This window comes from Schizophyllum commune, assembly GCF_000143185.2.
Source record: "Schizophyllum commune H4-8 unplaced genomic scaffold SCHCOscaffold_4, whole genome shotgun sequence".
In the NCBI taxonomy this organism is placed as follows: domain Eukaryota; kingdom Fungi; phylum Basidiomycota; class Agaricomycetes; order Agaricales; family Schizophyllaceae; genus Schizophyllum; species Schizophyllum commune.
In genome coordinates, this window is record NW_026089541.1 from 3,139,514 (window position 1) to 3,159,464 (window position 19,951).

The 19,951-nt window shown below is 57.6% G+C and overlaps 8 protein-coding genes across 8 annotated transcripts; 7 read left to right on the plus strand and 1 right to left on the minus strand.

Moving 5' to 3' along the window:
* Positions 1-503: 503 nt before the first annotated feature.
* On the plus strand, positions 504-3,055 carry SCHCODRAFT_02620303 (TPR-like protein). Its single transcript, XM_003032927.2, has 9 exons — positions 504-582; positions 636-687; positions 736-826; positions 879-1,060; positions 1,117-1,567; positions 1,626-1,878; positions 1,932-2,015; positions 2,070-2,414; positions 2,467-3,055. The coding sequence occupies exons 3-9, from the start codon at positions 750-752 to the stop codon at positions 2,785-2,787; spliced, it is 1,713 nt and encodes a 570-aa protein (XP_003032973.2). The 5' UTR covers positions 504-582; positions 636-687; positions 736-749; the 3' UTR covers positions 2,788-3,055.
* A 111-nt stretch (positions 3,056-3,166) lies between these two features.
* On the minus strand, positions 3,167-5,137 carry SCHCODRAFT_02573782 (FAD-binding domain-containing protein; the record flags this gene model as incomplete). The annotated part of the gene is made up of 8 exons (XM_003033503.2): positions 3,167-3,328; positions 3,376-3,462; positions 3,514-3,685; positions 3,736-4,248; positions 4,299-4,429; positions 4,528-4,741; positions 4,795-4,916; positions 4,966-5,137. The coding sequence occupies 8 exons, from the start codon at positions 5,135-5,137 to the stop codon at positions 3,219-3,221; spliced, it is 1,521 nt and encodes a 506-aa protein (XP_003033549.2). The 3' UTR covers positions 3,167-3,218.
* A 1,629-nt stretch (positions 5,138-6,766) lies between these two features.
* Positions 6,767-7,895, plus strand: SCHCODRAFT_02620305 (uncharacterized protein; the record flags this gene model as incomplete). Its single annotated transcript, XM_003032928.2, has 1 exon — positions 6,767-7,895. A coding segment is annotated over exon 1 (538 nt), but the record flags the coding sequence as incomplete, so codon positions are not given.
* A 1,764-nt stretch (positions 7,896-9,659) lies between these two features.
* SCHCODRAFT_02620308 (uncharacterized protein) lies at positions 9,660-10,852 on the plus strand. Its single transcript, XM_003032929.2, has 3 exons — positions 9,660-10,326; positions 10,378-10,514; positions 10,564-10,852. The coding sequence occupies exons 1-2, from the start codon at positions 9,940-9,942 to the stop codon at positions 10,510-10,512; spliced, it is 522 nt and encodes a 173-aa protein (XP_003032975.1). The 5' UTR covers positions 9,660-9,939; the 3' UTR covers positions 10,513-10,514; positions 10,564-10,852.
* Positions 10,853-11,106: 254 nt separating this feature from the next.
* Positions 11,107-12,521, plus strand: SCHCODRAFT_02620309 (farnesyl-diphosphate synthase). Its single transcript, XM_003032930.2, has 3 exons — positions 11,107-11,595; positions 11,641-11,783; positions 11,835-12,521. The coding sequence occupies exons 1-3, from the start codon at positions 11,188-11,190 to the stop codon at positions 12,325-12,327; spliced, it is 1,044 nt and encodes a 347-aa protein (XP_003032976.1). The 5' UTR covers positions 11,107-11,187; the 3' UTR covers positions 12,328-12,521.
* A 144-nt stretch (positions 12,522-12,665) lies between these two features.
* On the plus strand, positions 12,666-14,971 carry SCHCODRAFT_02620310 (uncharacterized protein). The gene has a single exon (XM_003032931.2). The coding sequence runs from the start codon at positions 13,092-13,094 to the stop codon at positions 14,871-14,873; it is 1,782 nt and encodes a 593-aa protein (XP_003032977.2). The 5' UTR covers positions 12,666-13,091; the 3' UTR covers positions 14,874-14,971.
* Positions 14,972-15,261: 290 nt separating this feature from the next.
* Positions 15,262-17,320, plus strand: SCHCODRAFT_02620314 (FAD-binding domain-containing protein). The gene is made up of 8 exons (XM_050344991.1): positions 15,262-15,532; positions 15,585-15,900; positions 15,952-15,968; positions 16,016-16,146; positions 16,195-16,710; positions 16,765-16,936; positions 16,996-17,080; positions 17,130-17,320. The coding sequence occupies exons 1-7, from the start codon at positions 15,358-15,360 to the stop codon at positions 17,064-17,066; spliced, it is 1,398 nt and encodes a 465-aa protein (XP_050201361.1). The 5' UTR covers positions 15,262-15,357; the 3' UTR covers positions 17,067-17,080; positions 17,130-17,320.
* Positions 17,321-17,442: 122 nt separating this feature from the next.
* On the plus strand, positions 17,443-18,544 carry SCHCODRAFT_02496082 (uncharacterized protein; the record flags this gene model as incomplete). Its single annotated transcript, XM_003032933.1, has 5 exons — positions 17,443-17,650; positions 17,708-17,794; positions 17,843-17,962; positions 18,113-18,300; positions 18,461-18,544. The coding sequence occupies 5 exons, from the start codon at positions 17,443-17,445 to the stop codon at positions 18,542-18,544; spliced, it is 687 nt and encodes a 228-aa protein (XP_003032979.1).
* Positions 18,545-19,951: the final 1,407 nt, after the last annotated feature.

Sequence of the window (19,951 nt, forward strand, 5' to 3'; positions counted from 1 at the left end):
TGTGCATCCTCGCATTGGTGTCAGGATTAGGTGCTGATGAAATCTCTCAGGGAAATCTGGCGCCGTGATATAGTCGGACTACTGGTCTTCCTACGTTTGGCTACTATTTACTTAGGAGGACATGGGCACACCTTGGGACTATACTTACGCGTAGAATATCTGGTCGACTGGTCTAATATGGTTTTTGTGTTGCACCTGAAAGCATAGCTGCATTAAAGGAAATTTCCCATGCGTAGCGTGAGCTCAAGCAAGTCGACGGGCTACACTAACATCCTCGGGCTCGTCAGTGACTCCAATCCAGCAGCATAGACGTACTGGATACGACTCATTCAAAGGCAGATGCCGATGGGCAATTCAGGTTAATATGGTCATCGAGAAAGGCGGAGAAGGAGATGGACAAGTTGAGAACAATGGCCGATCTATTTGTGCGTGCTTACCAATGACCTCGCCATAACGGGAACAAGACCCTCGGCGGTCTTCAAAACTTCCCAACATCGTCGGTGGCAACGACGAGCACCCGAACCACGACGACGAAGTGTCGTCCTTTCCTTAGCCCAGGAAGTTGAGAGAGCGCTGCAACTTGTGCGATCTCCTCATCACCTCTATTGCGCTTCCTTTAACAAGGTTCACCGTAGTACTTCTCGTGCAACGCGCGTCGGCGATCTTCAGGAGAGGCATAGGAAATAGGTATGTCGGCTATAACGCGCACAGCAGGCGGATATTGACGCGGAACAGTCGCGCGTACGATAATGGCCAACAAGAAGAACAAGGCTAAGAAGAAGGCCGCCGCTGCCGCCAACGGTAATGGCTCGGCAAACGGTGATGGGTGCGTGGTGTGCCAATTGCTGTAATAACGCGGCCCTGAACGCACGTTTTAGCCCCTCCGAATCAGGGCCGAGCACGCCTCCCCCTCAGTCCCCTTCCTCTCCTCCCGAAGAGATGGAGCCCGCCCCGTCCGAGGACAAGGTCGCGCAGGCCGAGAAAATCAAGGAGCAGGGAAATGCGGCGTTCAAGAACAAACAGTACAAGGAGGCCATCGACCTGTACTCAAAGGCGATCGGTGCGTCGCCAGCCTCGCGCACGCCACCCGTTGCTCACATGCACGCACACCTACAGAGCTCAACCCCTCGGAGCCGGCATACTTGACCAATCGTGCCGCCTCATATATCGCGCTTAAGCGCTTCCGCCCTGCGCTCGCCGACTGCCAGGCCGCAATGAACATCCAGAAGCCCCCACCCGTGAAGACACTGCTGCGGCTAGCACGCTGCCAGGCCGCGCTCGGCGACAGTGGCCCGGCCATGTCGACGATCCGCGCCGCGCTGTCGGAGGAGCCCACGAACGCGCAGGCGCAGCAGCTGCAGACGAAGATCGAGGAGCTCGAGGGCCATCTGGAGAAGTTCGAGCGGGCGCGTAAGCAGTGTGACTGGGGGATGGCACGATTAGCGCTGGACAAGTGCTTGCAGAGCATCGAGGCCGATCCGGCGGAGGTGCCGATAGAATGGCGGCTCTGGCGGGTGGAGCTCGAGCTCGCGAGGGCGAACTGGGACGGGGCGAACGTGGCAGCGAAGTGCGTGTGGAGTGGTCTTGCTGTACGAATCAAAATGCTAATGGTGTGCGAAATTCAGCGATGCGCTCCGGCAGCATTCTTCGTCACCAGATGCGCTCACTGCGCGTGGTCTCGTGCTGTTCCTATGCGGCAAGCTCCCGCAAGCCGTACAACACGTCCAGCAGGCCTTGCGGTTAGATCCTGGGCACGTTAACGCACAAAAGTTGCGAAAGCGTGTCAAGGAGGTCGAGCGGCTCAAGGAGGAGGGCAACACCTTCTTCAAGACCGGGAAGTTCGAGGAGGCGATCGACAAGTATACTGAGGCTCTTGATGTGGGTTGCAAGCATGAAGGCGACTGCTCGTGTGCACTAAACCAAATGTCCAGGTGATCGGCGAGGTTGAGACGGAAGGCAAGGGCGGCCAGATACGATCGACCCTCTTGTCGAACAGAGCAACAACGCTTGTCAAGGTCAGTTGAGTCTAGTGTTCGCGCTACCGCCAGTCGTAATTAATTTCCACCTAGCTCTCGAGACACCAGGAAGCCCTCGAGGACACCGACAACGCGCTCCGCCTCGTGCCCACATCGTACAAAGCCCTGCGAACACGCGCGCGCATCAACCTCGTGCTGGAGAACTACGACGGCGCCGTGCAGGACTTCAAGTCCGCCATCCACGAGGCGAGCGCGGAGGGCTCGACGTCGGAGGCTGAGATCCGGACGCTGAAGACGGAGCTGAAGCAGGCGGAGCTGGACCTGAAGCGCAGCAAGACGAAGGACTACTACAAGATCCTCGGCGTGTCGCGCGACTGCTCGAGCGCGGAGATCAAGAAGGCGTACCGCAAGCAGAGTCTGATGCACCATCCGGACAAGGTGCGTGCGGCGTCTTGTAACCTGTGTTCAACTATATCTGACACCTGCCCAGGGCGGCGACGAAGAGAAGTTCAAGCTCGTCGTCGAGGCGCACGCCGTGCTCTCCGACCCCGCGAAGCGCGAGCGCTACGACCAGGGCGACGACGATGACTCGGGCATGGGCGACGCCGGCTTCGGCGGCATGAACGACGTCAACCTCGCCGAGCTCTTCGCGCAGTTCCACGGCGCGCGCGGAGGCGGGTTCGGCAGCGCTGGTGGCTTCGGTGGTGGAGGCTTTGGTGGCGGCGGCGGGTTTGGCGGAGCGGGCTTTGGGGGCCAGGGCTTCGGCGGCGCAGGGAGCAGGCGGAGCTACTCGCAAGGGTTCCCCTTTTGAGCGCATCCTTCGTGTGCGCTCCTGCTGCGTGTACGCGTATGCCTCTGCTCCGTGTACGTGTACTCGTGCACGCTGCTCTTGTAGTCCGCCTGCCGACAGCGCCAGGCTCCTTGCTTTGTACCAGACATGCTGTCCTGGGCTCGGTGTATGTTTACCTGTACAACATTCCGATGTCCCGCCTGCTGTCCGTGCTACTCATAGTTTATCTACCGTCGACGCGCTCTGTACACTGCTACAACTCATCTTAATGTATCATTTTTTCAATCTTCCCTCCCTTCCTTTCCTCCAAGCTCTGCGTGATGATCTAGTGTCCACCACTATTCTTGGTGAGTCTGAGGCAAGGAACGCGTTTCGAGTCCGGGCTGACGATCCATGTAATCCGGTGATCATTCCAATCTATACCTTGTCTATGACATGCGCCTCTGGTATATCTACGGTCTCTCCTCAACGGAATGCGGGAATTGGAAGACGTTGCCCGGGTCATAGGCGTTCTTCAGCTTAGTGAGCCGTTCGTAGTGTTCGCCGTAATACAACGTTTGCCCTGTGGAGATATGAGCGTCAGTGTGGCACAAAGAAATTGACACTGACAGTTCTCGAGACGGTCGTCAGGATAATTCACGTAGGAACCCCAAGGCCAGTCCGCCGCCTCGTTCGAGAGGATGCTGTCGGCCATGCCTTCGAAGAGGATATAGTGCGCAAGGAGGTAACTCAAGCCCGGATACTCACCATCAACGAAGGCGAAGCCGTCATCAGGGTAGGGCGGCAATTCGTCTTGCGAATACGCGTACAGCTGGAGATTGAACAACTTGTTGCGGTGAACGAATGCTGTATCGTTGACCGGTACAGCACTGATGGCAGAGTTACTACCGCCGTATGTCTCTACCTCGATGAACCACGACTGTGAGGTACCTTTAGTCGTGCCAGCGCCTTGAGATCTGAATGACTCACCAGGTCCGTATCGAAGCCAGTGGTGGAAAGATATTTGGTGAGCGCGTCGATCGCCGACTGGCTTATACCTTCCTTCTCCGGGGTGAAGATAGACTTGACGTAGAATGTATTATGCTGCGGTGGCATCGTGCTCGTGTTCAGGTTTCCAGATGCCCACGCCGCGAAGACAGTAATCCAGTCGCCTTGCGTGATGTTCTTGCTGTCAGGTTCAGGGAAGAGGTCCAAGTAGGGTGCCACCGTCTTGTCGAACGTTGCCGGATCATCTAAATAGACACCGAAGTACTGTACGGCGACATTCCCAAAGGTGGAGCTTTTATTGAGCACGAGCTCACCTCCGAGAGTCGGTGGAATGTCGGTCTGGACGAAGTCTTGGAAAGATGCGATAGCGCGTGCGGCTTCCGCGGCCGTGAAATCCCAGTTGTACCAGAAGGCGGTCCCTTGTGGAGGCGCGGGCTCTGTAGCAAAGACGAAGGAAGTGACGATGCCTAGCGAAGCGCCAGCGCCGCGGAGACCCTGTAAAACCTATCGGTGGAAGGCCGGATGTGATAGCAAGAAAACCTTACCCAGAACAGATCTGCGTTCTCGTCCTTCGACGCTTGAACGACCGATCCGTTTCCGAGGACAACAGTCTCGGACACCACTCGGTCAAGTAGCAGGCCCCACATGCGAGACTGGAAGCCAAATCCACCGCCAGCTAAGTAGGACGTCAGTATGATATCTTGACGACGGCAGGGGAAGCTGACTGGCATGCCCTCCTACCCTGCGAGGAGCATCAACGCAGGTCTTACGCACGGATAATCGGTGAGACGTACCCAACGGTTGTGCAGCGCCCGTGAGGAAGTGCTCTTCCAAAATCATTGAGACGTAGCGCGACGTCACCCAGTCGATTTCCCGCTCCGACTTCGACCGTGTCAGCGACCTCGTCTACCTCGATACTCTTGAAGTTGCTCAAGTCGACGACTACAGCTCCATCTTCCCCGCCAAGCCCCCCTGCGACGTAACTATGCTGTGGGACGTCAGTAATATACTTGTATCCCAAGGGTTAGGGAAATCGGGTACCCCTCCACTGCGTGCCGTGACAGCGTAGTGTTGCGCTGCACCTGCGGCAACGACAGCGCCAACTTGCTCTGGAGTGGTTGGATATGTAATCCCAACGGGGGAGATGGTGTAGCGCAGGTTAACTGGGAGTATACTCAGAACAAAAGGCGCACACAAGAAGGAAGGACTTACATGCCATGCTAGCGTTAGCATACGCTGCATCACCATCAAAAACCGCCTCGACACCAGCAGTCTGGAGAGCCCCTCGCAAGGCACCTATACTTTGAGCTGCCGCCAGAGGCAAGGACAAGAGGAGCCCGAAGGCAATGCCTGTGGAATGTGAAAGGAAGCTTCGGTGCCACATATAGTCCAGGGTGCGCAAGTGTGCTCTCCAGTCTACTAGCTCTCATATATATACGGCGCATGGCTAAGTAAGGTGAAGAAAAGGGTGCTTACGGCGGACGGAAATTCCGTATGTCAAGGGCGTACAGTCAAAATCTCCCTTGTCCGGAAGGCGCGGACGGTTTACGGTGTGAACGATAGCCTTGCTGATAAGTCGTGTATCCAACGAATATATTGAACACCATCTGCTCCGCTCTGCGTAAGCGTAGGAATCCTGATCGAGGGGAATGTCCGGAGCGAAAGGAGGACTTTCTGGGAAAGCGCCTTTGTGCGCCAGATATCTGGCCCTGGAAATAGGATGTCAGCGGAGAATCGAGGGGTATGCGATTCATGACCGGGATTGCTAACCTTGGAAGTAGCGGACCGCGTGCATCCCGGAGGGATGCAGCAGAGGAATGATCCAGGAGAAAAGAATATCAGAGCATAGAAAATCGCGGTCCCCGTATGGCTGCAGGTCATTGAGGTGCCACAGAAGGTCGTCGCAAATGAGCCATTGAAAAGGAAAAGGGCATCCCAATGCGCCGGGTTGGAGCTCAAACCACGAGCACGGCGCCCTGGACGGGGACAGCGATCAGTATGGCCAATGCTTTCACTTAGTCGTTATCTATAGCAACTGCGCTCAAGCTCGAAGCTCACCTGCGCTTCACAGTCCACTATATTTGTGACCATGCCCAGGTGCTCGGTCAACACCCCAGAGCATTGATTCGTGTCAAACCAGGATCTGGCGAAGTTGCGTCGCACTCCGTTATAGGAATGACAAGAACTGAATTGAAGGCATGGAAGTATACTGCCATGTAGGAGTCATAATGCACGACATGGCCTTCCAGTGGCTCCCCGAAGACGGACCTTGGTTGGGAGACTGCATGCTGGTCGAAGGCAACGAGCAGCTTTGTTTGCTCCCGACGTTGGCGGCGCACGGCTAAAGCCGAAGCAACGCCACATATGGAGCTGAATTTTGGTCCCGTCGCGCTGCCAGGGAGCCCTACGTGCTAGCACAGAGCGTCAATGCCCTTCGAAGGACGCGTCTGATTGGTCTATAACGGTCGTGTGCTCGAACTTTCGCAGTATGGGACTGCTTGGATCTATTCTGCCAATGGCTGTATCTGGTCCCCCCGGCGTAAGGTGTCAAGGTAACGTCGTTCGGCGGCACAGCACTTGCGACTTAGTCTTTCCATATGTCGCGAGTAGCTCGATGCGAAGATGCCCAGCGTTGTTTATTGATCATTAAAATCCTACTCGCTACCTATATGCTACCTTACACACTGTACAATGGCTCGGGGGTTATGATGATCTTTCCACCCTAATGGCGGCAGCGCGCTCGTGCCCGAAGAATTCTGCGGTGTCAAAGAATCGCAAGAGGTCGGCGCAACTGAAGGCCATCGAGCGCCTAGGTTGTATTCATTGAGCCCAGCTATATAATCCCCTAGAGTCGCTTACAGAAGGAAGAACATCTTCTACGCTTGCAGCAAGGCAGGGGCCAGCAGCGAAGACTCAAGCCGCTGGATCGCTGAAGAGTTCAACTTGTGACGCGCCTGCGACGCGTCACGCGTCCGATGACGGCAATTGCCGTCATTTGAATCACTGGGTTGCCTTCTACCACCATCATGGTCTAAGCGTTCGACATGGTCGAAGACCGTCGGACGGGAAATAGACACTGCAAAAGCGCACAGTAACGGTGTTCAAAGCACTGGATGCGTGAGCAGTTACCCATGAATGTGATCGGCAACTACACACGCTCGTCGGCGGCGTCCTCGCACTCGGGGAGGGGCTTCGATCAGGGGCCGATCTGCCCCCACGTCCAGCCTACGCCGCTGCAGCAACATTGCTCGCATTCCCACCCACTCGATGGTACCCTCAGTGGGCCCCGCTGGATGCTTTCCACTGAAGGACGTCCTGTACGACTGCGAGTGCATCGGTGCCACCCCGCCCCTATAACTCAAGGGGCAGCACTGCTGCAGCAGTACTTTCCCCTGGCGCTCCGAATGTGCCGTCGTGCCGCCAATCCCTCCCCCACTCTACATTGCTGCCCGCGACGAGCACGCTCGGAGTGTCATTCTCGATGCTCCTGGGGCCCGCATGAGCACGCGCAATCAGCATCTATGCCGTCGGGCGTCCGCGGACACCGCGGATGCTCGCGACAAGGGTGTTCGAGCATTGCGATGCGCAAGCGTTGCTCGCCGGAATCAATCACGCCCGATCCTCGGCGACGTCGAGCGTGGGGGCTTCGATCGGGGATCGCGTCCGTGACGAGGAGAATGTGTGGTGAAGGTGCCCATAGCACGCCACCAGCTTCCCCCCCCCCCCCCCGCCCCTCTATCAGTACGTATGGCTGCCCGAGCCCTCTGGAGATGCACGGTCTCCGTCCCTTCACACAGGCTCGATCACGTACAGCCCAGCTGCCTGCGAAGAAACGTAGGGCTATCCAAAATTCAATGTGCATTATTCCATTCACCATCACTGGTATACCAACCCATCCGTCAACGACCCATCCTTGCCCATCAATTTTACAAGGACCTGCTGCAAGACAGCTCAACGGACATCACCCCTCATGCCTCCCGCGATGCTGGTCGTTGGCGCTCAAGCGCGTCTGGATGGCGCCTGCGTGGCTTTTGCGGAGATGGCATCGAACAAACGGCTGCAACTCCCGGGCTGACTCAATCGCCCTGTCTATGCGCTTCTGGGAAAATGTCGCCGACGTCGACCCCTCTATTTGCGGGTGCTCTCAGTATCCTGTGGCCTGGATTCACGCCCTCTGCGCGCACCCGACGGCTTGCGATACACTGGGAAAGTTTAGATTCAACATCTTACAGCTATTCGGCAGGCATCACACAGTCTCGCTGCCCACATGCGCGTGGGTGCCGGCTTCGGATGGGAAAGGTAACCAGGATGGAGCATTGGAACTCACGGCTTGCGGGAGAGACCAGGAGGCGGCCGAACTCGGGTTGGGTTTGCTACAATGGTAATTCTGTGTGTCGTTCGGCTCCGTAGCGCGTACATCAGCACTGTATGTCGTAGTACGGGCACCCCGTATGTTCCTTAAGGGACCGCTCGGGTAATCCACTCCACTCCACTCCCATCCGCTTCCCCTGAAAACCACTTTTTGTACTTGTTTGTTCGGGAAAGCAGCCCTAATCTCGTGGGTTAGTCAGTGTTGCTCGCTCCGCCTTTCCCTCCCTCGCAAGCTCGGGGGGTCCCTTAGGCGTCGCTCGCAACCAGCAACTCTACTGGAAACAGAAAGCAAAGAATGGCCATAAGGTGCTCGAGTTGGTTTACGGCGCCTTTAGCTCGTGATATCCGCGCGTATCGAAGACACAACACCGTTAAATTCCCACTCTCGACAATGGATCTTCTCAACTGCCTGTCTCATTCGCATCGACGGAGGTCGTCCTGGCGGTTTTGCTTTCCGTCTTCCTAGCCTTGGCCCCTCGGTGGATTTGGAGATGCAACTAGAAACAGCCGCGAGGTACGTGCAAGTGCAGGTCACTGTATTTGGCTACCCGGCCGTCGGTTGACGCTCTTGGACTACTGCATCCTCGTCAAAGGTCAGCCTACTCATTGTCGCCGCAACCATCGACGAAGAGCTGACGACGCACTGTCTCCACTACTTCTCGGTGATCCTCGTTCCAGGGAATTTCCTTGTCTACGACGCTGGCATCATCTCAGCTCGGATAAAGAGGGTACTAGCGCTGGCGACTGAATGCCGGGAATGGGCCTATCGCCCACACGCGTGGCACTCCCGCCAAAGTCGTTGATTCGATGCACTGCCGGGGTTTCAGGTAAGTACAAGAATACAGGGCGTCGTAACTGATCAGCTTTCACTCTAGATTGTCGAGAGGCCAGAGATAAGTTCAGATCTTCGGCGACGGCCTCTTTCGCGTCTTTCGCGCCAACGACTTGAGCGACCACGCAGGCCACCACAGCACAAGTGAATTATCGTTCTCTATAGTGCACAGGGTACATTGTGCTGAACGTAGGTGAGATCTGCTGCTACATACCTCTCCATTGACAAGGATGAGCAGGATCATTGCGCAAGCCTCGGACAAAGCGTGACATCGAACGAGGTCGCTGCTATGTCGCAGCGCGATGGTCGACCCATCGGAACTTTAGCCGGATTGGACGTCGCAACGTTTGCGGGCCAAAATGTGAGCATTGTCTTCAGGTCATGTACTGAGCAACTCTTCAGCATCAGCCAGGAAGCGTCATGAGGAGCAAGCACACAAGCAGAGCGCAGGACTGGTGCTGGAGAGTTCAGCTTGCCAGGACGCGACGGAGAGATTAAGAAGTGATCAAGTCGCTTTCGCATCAGGTACTGACTGTCAAGGACATCTTGGCATGCCAGCGAAGGGCTGCTGTATATAGGACGGTAGAGAAGAGCTGCTACACAGAGACTTTGGCTCATGAAGGACGGGGTAGCCGATGGACGGACCCATACAGCGCGCCATGTTTGAGGGTTATGAAGGATCACGTTGGGGGTCGCGCGCGCTTTGTGCCTTCGACTTCAGGCCGCCGTCGACGTTGATGAACGACATGCGGAATGTGATCAGGGTGATGATGCAAAGACCGGCAACCGCCCACCGCGCCCGCACTATATAAGTACCCGCAGTGACGGGCGCGCGGTCCCTCCCTTCCACAGTCCACAACGGTCTTGACCTCGGTCACCGCACGCTCTTTTCCCGACACACTCCCTCAACGCTTACTGACGCCCACCGCCTCGCCAGACTATCCCCCCAGTCATCCCCCACATCCATCTCACTCACGACGACAATGATCGCTAGCACCCTTGCGCTTCTCTCGACTGCCCTGCTCGCCAGCGCGGGAGGCCTTAAGTCAACCGCCACGCAGACTCCTACTGAGGGGCAGGCCGGTGGCAACTGGACCCTCCAGGAGAGCGAGCACGGCTACAGCCTCGCGGGTTCGCAGCCCATCGACCTCACCATCTCCGCGACCGTTGAGGACGGCGAGCTGAAGATGCTCTGCCCCTACCAGCTCACCGCCGTCCTCATCCCCGCCGAGGGCGCCTCGTACACCGTCGAGTTCGTCAACGCGACCGACGGCCTGCCCGAGGGCACCGTCACCGGCGGGTGGAACACGACGGACGACCGCAGGGGCATCCCGGAGTACGACGAGACGTTCACGAAGGTCATCAACTCGGTGCGTGGATCTGTGCGAGTGGAGTCGGCGGCGATGCTGACCGTGTTCTAGATCGGGCCGGGCAGATTCGATCTCGCGCTGGGCGAAGGCCGCAACGAACTCACCTGGTTCAACCAGTCCGACACCGCGCGGGGCTTCACCGAGTGGTTCCTTGTTCTCGACAGCGCGCAGGACGTTGACTGCTGAATGTGCGTCTCCTTACTGTTCTTACCCTCGCAATTACTGACGGCCCGGAAGGTCAAGCGCCCTATGGGTGTGATATAACGGGCGATGCTGGTTATCTGCTTTAGGTTGTGTTTGCGTCGGACATCTGCCCTCCCCAGTGGACTTGCCTGTTTATACCTTTGGTTTACATATCTGTAATCCAACCTGTCTATTGGTCTGCTCCATGCTCGTCGGACGGCGATTTCATGGACACGGTGGACACGGATCGCTCGGACTGTTCAGAGCTGCGCTATTTGAGCCTCCAATTGATATCGTTGTGTTACCGCATCACTTGAGATGTTGCCGCATTCAGTCATGACTCTGCCAGCGAGATGTTGTAGGCGCCAGCTACAAGCCCTGAACGCCGTCGACAGGCTCAAGTCGATGAAGAAAAGTGGTGGGTCAGCCGTTTCTTCGCCTCGGAATGCCCTGCTGCGTCAAGGGCCGCATCGAAAAGGTTGGGTCAGAGCCGAGATGAGGGCGGAGCCAAGAACAAAAGAATTTCCAAGTGGGGAAAAGGCGCGTCGGCCGCGCGCATCGAAATTCGGGACATCGTTCGATGCAGTTGCCCCCCACTTTCTCTCCGCCACCATCGGCATAAAAGCACGCCGCTTCTCTTCCCCATCCCATACCACCAATCACCTTCCCCTGCCCGCCATGTCGAAGCAAGAACTCCGCGAAAAATTCAACGATGTCTACAAGCTTATTCGCGAGGAGCTTGTTGCGCACATCCGCGCGCAGGGCATGCCCGAGGACGCGGTGGAGTGGTACGCGCGGAACCTGGACTACAACACGCCGGGGGGCAAGCTCAATCGCGGGCTGAGCGTCGTCGATTCGACGAAGATCCTGCTCGGCGACAAGTTCACGGAGGAGCACTACAAGCAGGCGGCGATCCTGGGATGGTGCGTCGAGCTCCTGCAGGCGTTCTTCCTCGTGTCGGACGACATCATGGACTCGTCGATCACGCGGCGCGGGCAGCCGTGCTGGTACCGCACGCCGAACGTGGGGATGATTGCGATCAACGATGCGTTCATGCTCGAGGCGGCGATCTACCACTTGTTGAAGGTGCGTGGCGCGAAGGCGCACTAGTTGCATACTTACGGGCCGCAGGTACACTTCAAGTCGCAGGCGTACTATGTCGAGCTACTCGAGCTCTTCCACGAGACGACGCACCAGACGGAGATGGGCCAGCTCATCGACCTGATCACCGCGCCCGAGGATCACGTCGACCTCAACCGGTTCTCCCTGAAGAAGTGCGTGGCGCGAGTTCCCATCGACGATACCCACTGACCTCGTCCCCGCAGGCACGCGCTCATCGTCCAGTACAAGACTTCCTACTACTCTTTCTACCTCCCCGTCGCGCTCGCATTCCACCTCTGCGGTATCACGTCGCCCAAAGCGTTCGAGACCGCGCTCGAGATCCTCCTCCCCCTCGGCGAGTACTTCCAGATCCAGGACGACTACCTCGACTACCACGCGCCGCCTGAGGTGCTCGGCAAGGTCGGTACCGACATCCTCGACAACAAGTGCTCGTGGTGCATCAACAAGGCGCTCGAGATTGCCACGCCCGCGCAGCGCGCGATTCTGGACGCGAACTACGGGCGGAAGGACGCCGAATGCGAGCGCAAGGTCAAGGCGGTGTACGAGGAGATCGGGCTGCCAAAGATCTACCAGCAGTACGAGGCGGACGTGACGAGCAAGATCAGGAAGGCCATTGATGGGATTGACGAGCGCACGCAGGGCAAGAAGGAGGTGTACCTCAGCTTCTTGTCGAAGATTGAGGGCCGGACGAAGTAGTCGGACCTCTGGTGGCGTGGATTCGGATCTGTTGGGAAGCTAGCTAATGATAATCTACTCACGAATATAGACAGGATAGTATTCTGACTGTGTATCCTTGGCACTCTTGCTCTTCAAATCGCGTACCGGTCGAGTTCGCTGAAGTTCATTAGAATTCAAAGAAGAGATCTCCCCCAATTGGGGGGTTGAGTCCATCAGCATCATCTCAGATGGCGAAGCTCAGGCTGGGAAGGAAGCACGAATCAGTGTTGAGCTCTACCTGATGTACCTATTGACTGTGGGTCCATGGCGGGATGTTCGGTCCGCGCACGTGGTCTGCACAGTACCGCATTGCGCCGCCGGCGTCCGTCTCGTTCTCTTCCCACCACCATCATGATGTCGTGCTCGTCCTCCGAATTCTCTTTCGCGCAACCAATGCCGGCAGCAAAGGCGGAGAGGCTTACAAAATCCCATCCTTGCTCGCTGAACACCACAATCTTGGAATGACCACCTTTGGAGCGCCCGCATCCAACTCCTTTCCGAATACGCACAGGACTCGCAGTAGACGACTGGTGGAAATATCAGGCCAGGGCGCTCGAGCCGCTCTGCCAACGCCACCGCTCGCAGGGGATGGCTCTGCGGAAGCCCCGCGGATTCGGAATACAATGGCATCACGTGTGATGGAACAATAATCGCGACTCGATCACTCACGAATTCCCCCCTTCATAATTGGCCGCTATGCACTCTGGTCTCCCATCTTCCCCACCCCTCTCACTTCGCCCACCATGGGATTCCCGAAACCTCAGGGCGGCGCATCGCTGATGCTCACGTTCAAGCTTGCCAACAAGACGGTTCTGATCGTAGGGGGCGGCACCGTAGCTGCGACCCGTGCGTTCGCAGCGCTCGAGGCGGACTCGTCGGTCGTAGTGGTGGTGAAAGGGGGGAAGGATGCAGCATGCGAGGAACTCAAGTGGCGTGCCGATGAGCGCCAGATCACTCTCCTCGACTGGGACAAGCTCCCCACCAGCTCGACCAGTGAGAACGACGTGCAGGCGCTCGATGCCTACCTGGCTTCCCTCCCCTCCGTCTCCTTCGTCTGCGTCACGGACACCGTCCTCGGGTACTCGCAGCGCTCTAGAGCGTCCGCTGAGCAGATCTACAACGTCTGCCGCGCTCGCAACATTCCTGTCAACACCACCGATATCCCCCAGCTCTGCGACTTCTCCTTCACCGCCACCCATCGCTTCGAGCACCACGAAACAGGCCAGCGCTCCCCCATCCAGATTGGCGTCACCACGAATGGACAAGGCTGCCGACTGGCTGGCCGCGTCAAGCGCGACATCATCGCGAGCATCCCAAAGGAGATCGGCGCCGCGGTGGAGAAGGTTGGCTACATGCGAAGCACCGTCAAGGATGACCTCCCCGAGGAAGACGAGCACGCATGCGAGGACGGCAGTACCTCAACGCCGAACCGTCCTGTCCCTCAGCGTATGCCCTCCGATCCAGAGACGCCCGCCGAGCAGGCGCGTCGGCGCATGAAGTGGGTGGCGCAGGTCAGCGAGTACTGGCCGATCCACAAGCTCGCAGCGATGACGGCACAGGACATGGCAGCCGTCCTTTCCGGTGACTCCCTTACCGTACCACAGACACCACCCACCGAGCCCACCCTTCACACTCTTGACGAACCCGAACGTAAGGGCCGCATCCTCCTCGTCGGATCCGGCCCAGGCCATCCCTCCTTGCTCACCGTCGCCACGCGTGACGCGCTCACCACTCATGCCGACCTTGTCCTCTCCGACAAGCTCGTGCCCGCGGCCGTCCTCGAGCTCATCCCCCCGAACGTCGAGGTGCGCATCGCGCGCAAGTTCCCGGGCAACAACGACGGCGCGCAGAACGAGATGATGGAGCAGGCCGTCGAGGCTGCGCGCGCAGGCCGCACCGTCGTGCGCCTCAAACAGGGCGATCCTGTCGTGTATGGCCGCGCAGGCGAGGAGGTCCTCTACTTCCGCGAGCACGGCTTCGAGCCGGTCGTCATCCCGGGTGTCTCCTCCGCGCTCGCGGGGCCGACCTTCGCGGGCGTGCCGGTCACGCAGCGCGGCGTGGCCGAGTCGCTGATGGTGTGCACGGGCGTGGGGCGGAAGGGGCGGGATGTGCAGCTGCCGGGGTACGAGCGCGCGCGGACGACGGTCATCCTCATGGGCGTCGCGCGCCTGCCGCAGGTCGTCGCGGCGCTGACGGATCCCGCGGAGACCACGCGGCGCGCTGGCCCGGCCTACCCGCTACATACGCCCATCGCCATCGTCGAGCGCGCCTCGATGCCGGACCAGCGCGTCGTGTACTCGACGTTGAAGGATATCGTGCTCGCGATGGAGAGCTCGGGCGAGCAGCGGCCGCCGGGCATGATCGTGCTTGGATGGGCCGTGTTGGCGCTCTGGGAGAAGGGCGACGTGCAGGTGCTCGAGGAAGGCGGCGAAAAGAATGACGAGGAGCGTGTCAAGCGCTGGCTTGGGAAAGATGCAGGGTGGAGAGTGCGTGAAGGGTTAGATGCGCAGTGGGCGGGATTGTAGATGTAATATCTCATAGATGTCTGGATTTGCTGCTGCTTTGTATCGTCGTTTGTGTTGTACTGATCAATTATATATGCTCGTGGCTGCTCCTCACCTGACTTCGTTCACGTCTTGCGACCCTGAATTGCGACCTGCTCCGGCAACCGTATGTATCCGCACTGTCAGATACAACATAACACCGGGTTGGAGGGGACCGTCCGCATCAGGCCCTTCGTTCCTGGCTACGCATCCCACACCGTAAACAATGAATCATGGGATGCACTCGCACACCTCGTTTGGTTAGTCTCCATCTCTGCACGTCGTGCTACGGGCACGAAACCTGATGCACAAGTCTCGTGCGTCCTCTGCAACTCATCCGTACCTTCATTGACTATACGATGTCATTAGTCCGGTTGTAGCGCTCGGGAGTGGATGGTATATAAAGGCGGGGTAGCGTCGCCGTGCTCACGTCCCCCGCCTTGTTGCAGCTAGCAAGAGGTGAAGGATGACAGGCTTACCAAGTCCTGCAACAACGGCGCTCTGGAGTCTGGCGATTGTCTTGCAGGTTCTTCTCCTCGTACGAGCTCAAGATCTGAACGCGCTGCGCGAAGCGCTTGCTCAAGCTGGCGTGCAAGCCGTCTTTCCGGGAGACGAGACGTACGCGAATGCTAGCGCGGCGTGTAAGCGGTTTCCATCGTCAATGCGCTTGATATTCCGCTAAACCTCCCTCAGACAATACGCGCTACACCATCTACCCGGTCGCGGTCACCTACCCATCGACCTCCGAGCAAGTCAGCGCCGTGGTCTCCGCAGGCGCCGCGCAAGGTCTCGATGTCACCACTCGGAGCGGCGGACATAGCTACGTCGCCGGAGGCCTCGGCGGCAAGAACGGATCCCTCGTTGTCGACCTAGGCAGCTTCAAGTCCATCGAGGTTGACGAGGAGACGGATACGGTGACAGTTGGCCCAGGAGCGCGACTCGGGGACGTGGCGCGAATCCTGAACGACTACGGGCGTGCGCTTCCGCATGGGCGGTGTACGACTGTCGGGTGAGCATTCGCCGACGTGGGTCAAGATGAGAGCTTACCAACACTTCGCAGTGTCGGAGGACATGCCAGTAAGCGGATGCGAGATTGCATTCGAGCTGCGCTGATATGTAGTCAGCTGGCGGCGGTTGGGGGCATCACTCTCGGATGTGGGGCCTCTTGCTCGACCGCGCCGTTGCAGAAACCGTGGTCCTCAGCAATGGCAGCATAGTGACCGCGTCCGAGGAAGATAACGCTGACCTCTTCTGGGTGAGAAGCACCCAGGAGAGTCCCTCTCACCGCTGATGTTGACGACAGGGTCTTCGCGGAGCTGGCGCATCCCTCGGCATCGTGACGTCCTTCGTCTTCGCCACCGAGCCTGTCCCGCCGCTAGGTGGCACCACATTCCAGTACAACTGGAACATGACCGCAGCGGAAGCCGCCGCCTCCCTTTCCACGTTCCAGGACTTCGTTCAGAGCGGCATTCCCGCCACCCTCGGCGGCGAACTCATCCTATCCAAGGGCACCGTCCCCGGCAACATCGGCGTACAGTTCATGGGCGTACACTGGGACGATCCGGCCACTTTCAACGACACCATCGCACCGTATATGAGCCTCTTTCGGCAGCCCGATAGCTCGAATGTGACGTCGGGCGACTGGATTACGGTGCTGGCAGCGTGGGCGTTCGGAAATTTGGACACGAGCACGATGGCCCCATACAGCGACGCGTTCTACGCGAAATCGCTTCTGACGCCTGAGAGGGAGGGAATAAGCGGGAAAGCTATCGATGCGTTCGTCAACTACCTTGCGACGGATGGTTTCGATTCGGACGTGGTCAGTGTCTTCGGCGTTGGTGAACTGGGGAGATCGACTGACCATTCTGTGCAGACCTGGTTCGCCGAGATTGAGCTGTATGGAGGAAGTAACTCTGCGCTCAACGCCGTTCCCTTGGACAAGACCGCATTCGCCCATCGCGACAAGCTGTTCAACATGCAATTATACGCGACTACTGTCAGCTGGGAACCTCCCTTCTCAGAAGACGGACTCGCTTTTGTCGATGGTCAGTCAACTTGGTTCTTGATGAGAGAAGTTACTCACCTGGTTCCTTTGAAACGACAGGAATGGCGAATAGCATCATTCAGAATGAGGCGGCAGTGGCCTTACGGCGCATATGTGAACTACCCCGATGACAGATTGGACAATTGTAAGTGCACACGATTGCAGGACCTACTTCTCATTGACGTCTTCGATAGGGCAGGAGCTCTTCTACGGTGATCACTACGAGAGGCTTACTGAGTTGAAACGTACCTATGACCCGCAGAACGTCTTCAACTTCCCTCATTCTGTAGAACTCAGCAGCTGATGATATAATAGTATATTGAGAGTCTGTATGCATCCGCGAGGTAACCGATGCTCTTCATGGACCATCATGATGAAAGAAGGAGACAAGGAGCGCGCATACTTTGTGGCGTCGCCGCCATTGTTTTCAGCAAAGCCGCGGCGTCCGCGGCATCAATCAATAATTCCCCGATCAATAGCTTCGGCGCCATCTCCTCCCCTACCACCATGTTCCAACTATCCATCATTAAGGACACCGTACCAATACACCCCTCCGACTTCGGTGTCCCCGCACAAGAAGCGATTATAACAGAACTAAACAAGAAGTATGCGAATCGCGTACTGCATAATGTCGGGCTGGGGATCTGCGTGTTTGACCTGAGCCAGGCGAGCGAGGGGAAGGTGCGGTATGGGGATGGAATGCTATGGTATAAGGGTGAGCTTGGGTGGACTGGGTGGATGTATCTCATGCGTACTGAATGCAGATGTGTAGTTGTGTTTCGGCTGGTCGTCTTTAGGCCGTTTACTTCAGAGGTCGTCCTCGGCAAGGTCAAGTCTTCGGATGAGGATGGGATACGAGGTGTGTAGTTTTTGTACGTCATTCTTGAATGATACTTACGCGCTGTAGTGAGCTTGAACTTCTTCGACGATGTATACATCCCCGCCATGTACCTGCCACAACCATCCGCATTCGACCCCAACGAACGCGCGCACTTCTGGCTGCCAAATCCCCCAGAAAATCCATCAGGTCCGTCTCCATACTCACACACACTCTCTACTCCACACTCCATCCCTTCTACTCCTCGCTCAATCCCCCCTCCCCCCTACCTACCCTGCCTCCTCTTCTCCTCTCCCACCCATCACTCACCCCACTCCACAGAAACCGAACCACTCTCAGTCCACGTCCTCCTCGACACCCCCACCGACACGCGCATGTACATCGACGCCGGCGAGGTCATCCGCATGCGCGTTGAAGCAGACGAGTTCTACGACGACGAGCCGGGGCCGGTGCAGAAGCCCGAGATCAACGGCCCCGTGAAGGCGGCGCCGACAAGTGAGAATAAGAGGCCGCCGTATACGATTATTGTGAGTACACTTTTGAGTTGCACTTGCTCGGGAAGACATGGGACGTTCGGCGTGGATGTGTGGCGCCCGGCAGGCTGCGTCTAACTGCGAGACGTTGCACTCAGTTGCGAGACGCGGTGCCCTCGAATTGCGCGACGTATTGGCTGACTTTCATCCGTAGTGCTCGATAGGCGAACAGGGGCTGGGCCCGACAGCGTGGTGGAATGCAGAACAAGAAGCTGAAGATGGGATGGAGGAAGGCTGAAGCCAGCGCAATATGGCTCAATCTACGGTACTAGAGGAAGCTCCGGCTACGCCGGCTTCAACCTTGCCTTGAGGCTGCGACCGTGGGCTGGGCTTGGGCACTGGACTCTCGTTGTGCGCGTGTGGCGCGCGTGACTTTAGATTTGTTGTCCAGAGCACCGTTCAAATTGATGGGGTCAACGAAGGGCGGGAGAGACCTTGCAACAGCAGTCGATTGTGCCCAGGTAGTCAGACGCTGCATGGTCGCGATCGTGTGCTCTAATCAACGGTGATTGGACAATATGTAAGGCCTGGAAACATATACTTCTGAAGCACAGAGGGGAGCTAGAAGTATACGAGTCCAGTCACGGAGGTATTAACGGATGAAGTTGCATTGCAGGGTCGTTTGCGTCTTTGTCTTCGAAGTGTTGCATTTGCGCATAAAACATCCCTCTTCCAGTTGTAATTCAGTATCTGAGGGAGGGAGACGTGGATACAAAGGCCATTAAGTGAGTATGTGTGAATTACATCGCTGATGGAGGAAGAGGGAGGGGCAGAGCTTGTGATGGCTGGTCAGCACAGCGATCAAAATGGTTTGATCGATCACCCACGAATAAGCGCTCGTTGTCTCCTGCGTTCACCACGCCCTTGCTGTTCGTTGCTCTCTCCTCTTCCATGCATCGTAGACGCAATGTAGGCTATCTGCGGGGCCGGCTACGGTCAAGGCTGGATGGGTTCTGGCATGGGTTCATGGCGGTTGGTCGGCGGAGGAGGTGCGTGATCGAATATAGTACGTCCGCGCTTGATGTGCTCACCCTCCGTCCTCCAGATCCATCTCTCCTTGTTTCATGCGACCATCAACAAACATCAACGCATGCACAGCTTCCATCTGACGGTCCGAAGCATCATAAAAGCAGAGAATCTTGCCTTCCTTCACCCATCCCATCCCCCCACCGACATCGACATCGACACGGGCGACCTCGACTTCGACGGGGCGACGAATGCGACCAGCAAGTATGGAGTGCGAGGGGCGTGTCGACTGTGGGGGCCGGGCTCGTCGTCATCCCCCATTAGAGCGACGGTAAAGGGAGCGACGATCAGCAGGCGGACCACATTCGCGCGACTTGCTCGTATTTCCTGCGCGCCACCTCACGTGCACAACGTGGTAAGCTTTCTCTTCCACTCGCCATTGTGCATGTACTAACTGCTTTACATTGCCGCGCCACCTGTTGCGCTTCGGGCCAATCGTCGACGCAGGCCATCGACAGCCCCATCGCCGACGACCTGGACGACGGACGAATCCGACTGGGGCTACGACATCGACGAGCGACTTCGGCTTCGATTGCGACATGAGGAGTATGAGCGGAACCTCACCCCGCAGTGGCCGGGTACGCTTTCTCACCTCCATCGGTGGGGGCGGACGGACGAT

Coding starts and splice junctions, on each gene's coding strand:
- SCHCODRAFT_02620309 (XM_003032930.2), top strand. CDS start 11,188: ATGTCGAAGCAAGAACTCCGCGAAAAATTCAACGATGTCTACAAGCTT. Junction 11,596..11,640: donor CGATCTACCACTTGTTGAAG/GTGCGTGGCGCG, acceptor TACGGGCCGCAG/GTACACTTCAAGTCGCAGGC. Junction 11,784..11,834: donor AACCGGTTCTCCCTGAAGAA/GTGCGTGGCGCG, acceptor TCGTCCCCGCAG/GCACGCGCTCATCGTCCAGT.
- SCHCODRAFT_02620310 (XM_003032931.2), top strand. CDS start 13,092: ATGGGATTCCCGAAACCTCAGGGCGGCGCATCGCTGATGCTCACGTTC.
- SCHCODRAFT_02620303 (XM_003032927.2), top strand. CDS start 750: ATGGCCAACAAGAAGAACAAGGCTAAGAAGAAGGCCGCCGCTGCCGCC. Junction 2,016..2,069: donor GAGCAACAACGCTTGTCAAG/GTCAGTTGAGTC, acceptor ATTTCCACCTAG/CTCTCGAGACACCAGGAAGC. Junction 2,415..2,466: donor TGATGCACCATCCGGACAAG/GTGCGTGCGGCG, acceptor ACACCTGCCCAG/GGCGGCGACGAAGAGAAGTT.
- SCHCODRAFT_02620308 (XM_003032929.2), top strand. CDS start 9,940: ATGATCGCTAGCACCCTTGCGCTTCTCTCGACTGCCCTGCTCGCCAGC. Junction 10,327..10,377: donor TCACGAAGGTCATCAACTCG/GTGCGTGGATCT, acceptor ACCGTGTTCTAG/ATCGGGCCGGGCAGATTCGA.
- SCHCODRAFT_02620314 (XM_050344991.1), top strand. CDS start 15,358: ATGACAGGCTTACCAAGTCCTGCAACAACGGCGCTCTGGAGTCTGGCG. Junction 15,533..15,584: donor CGCGAATGCTAGCGCGGCGT/GTAAGCGGTTTC, acceptor AACCTCCCTCAG/ACAATACGCGCTACACCATC. Junction 16,937..16,995: donor CGGACTCGCTTTTGTCGATG/GTCAGTCAACTT, acceptor TTGAAACGACAG/GAATGGCGAATAGCATCATT.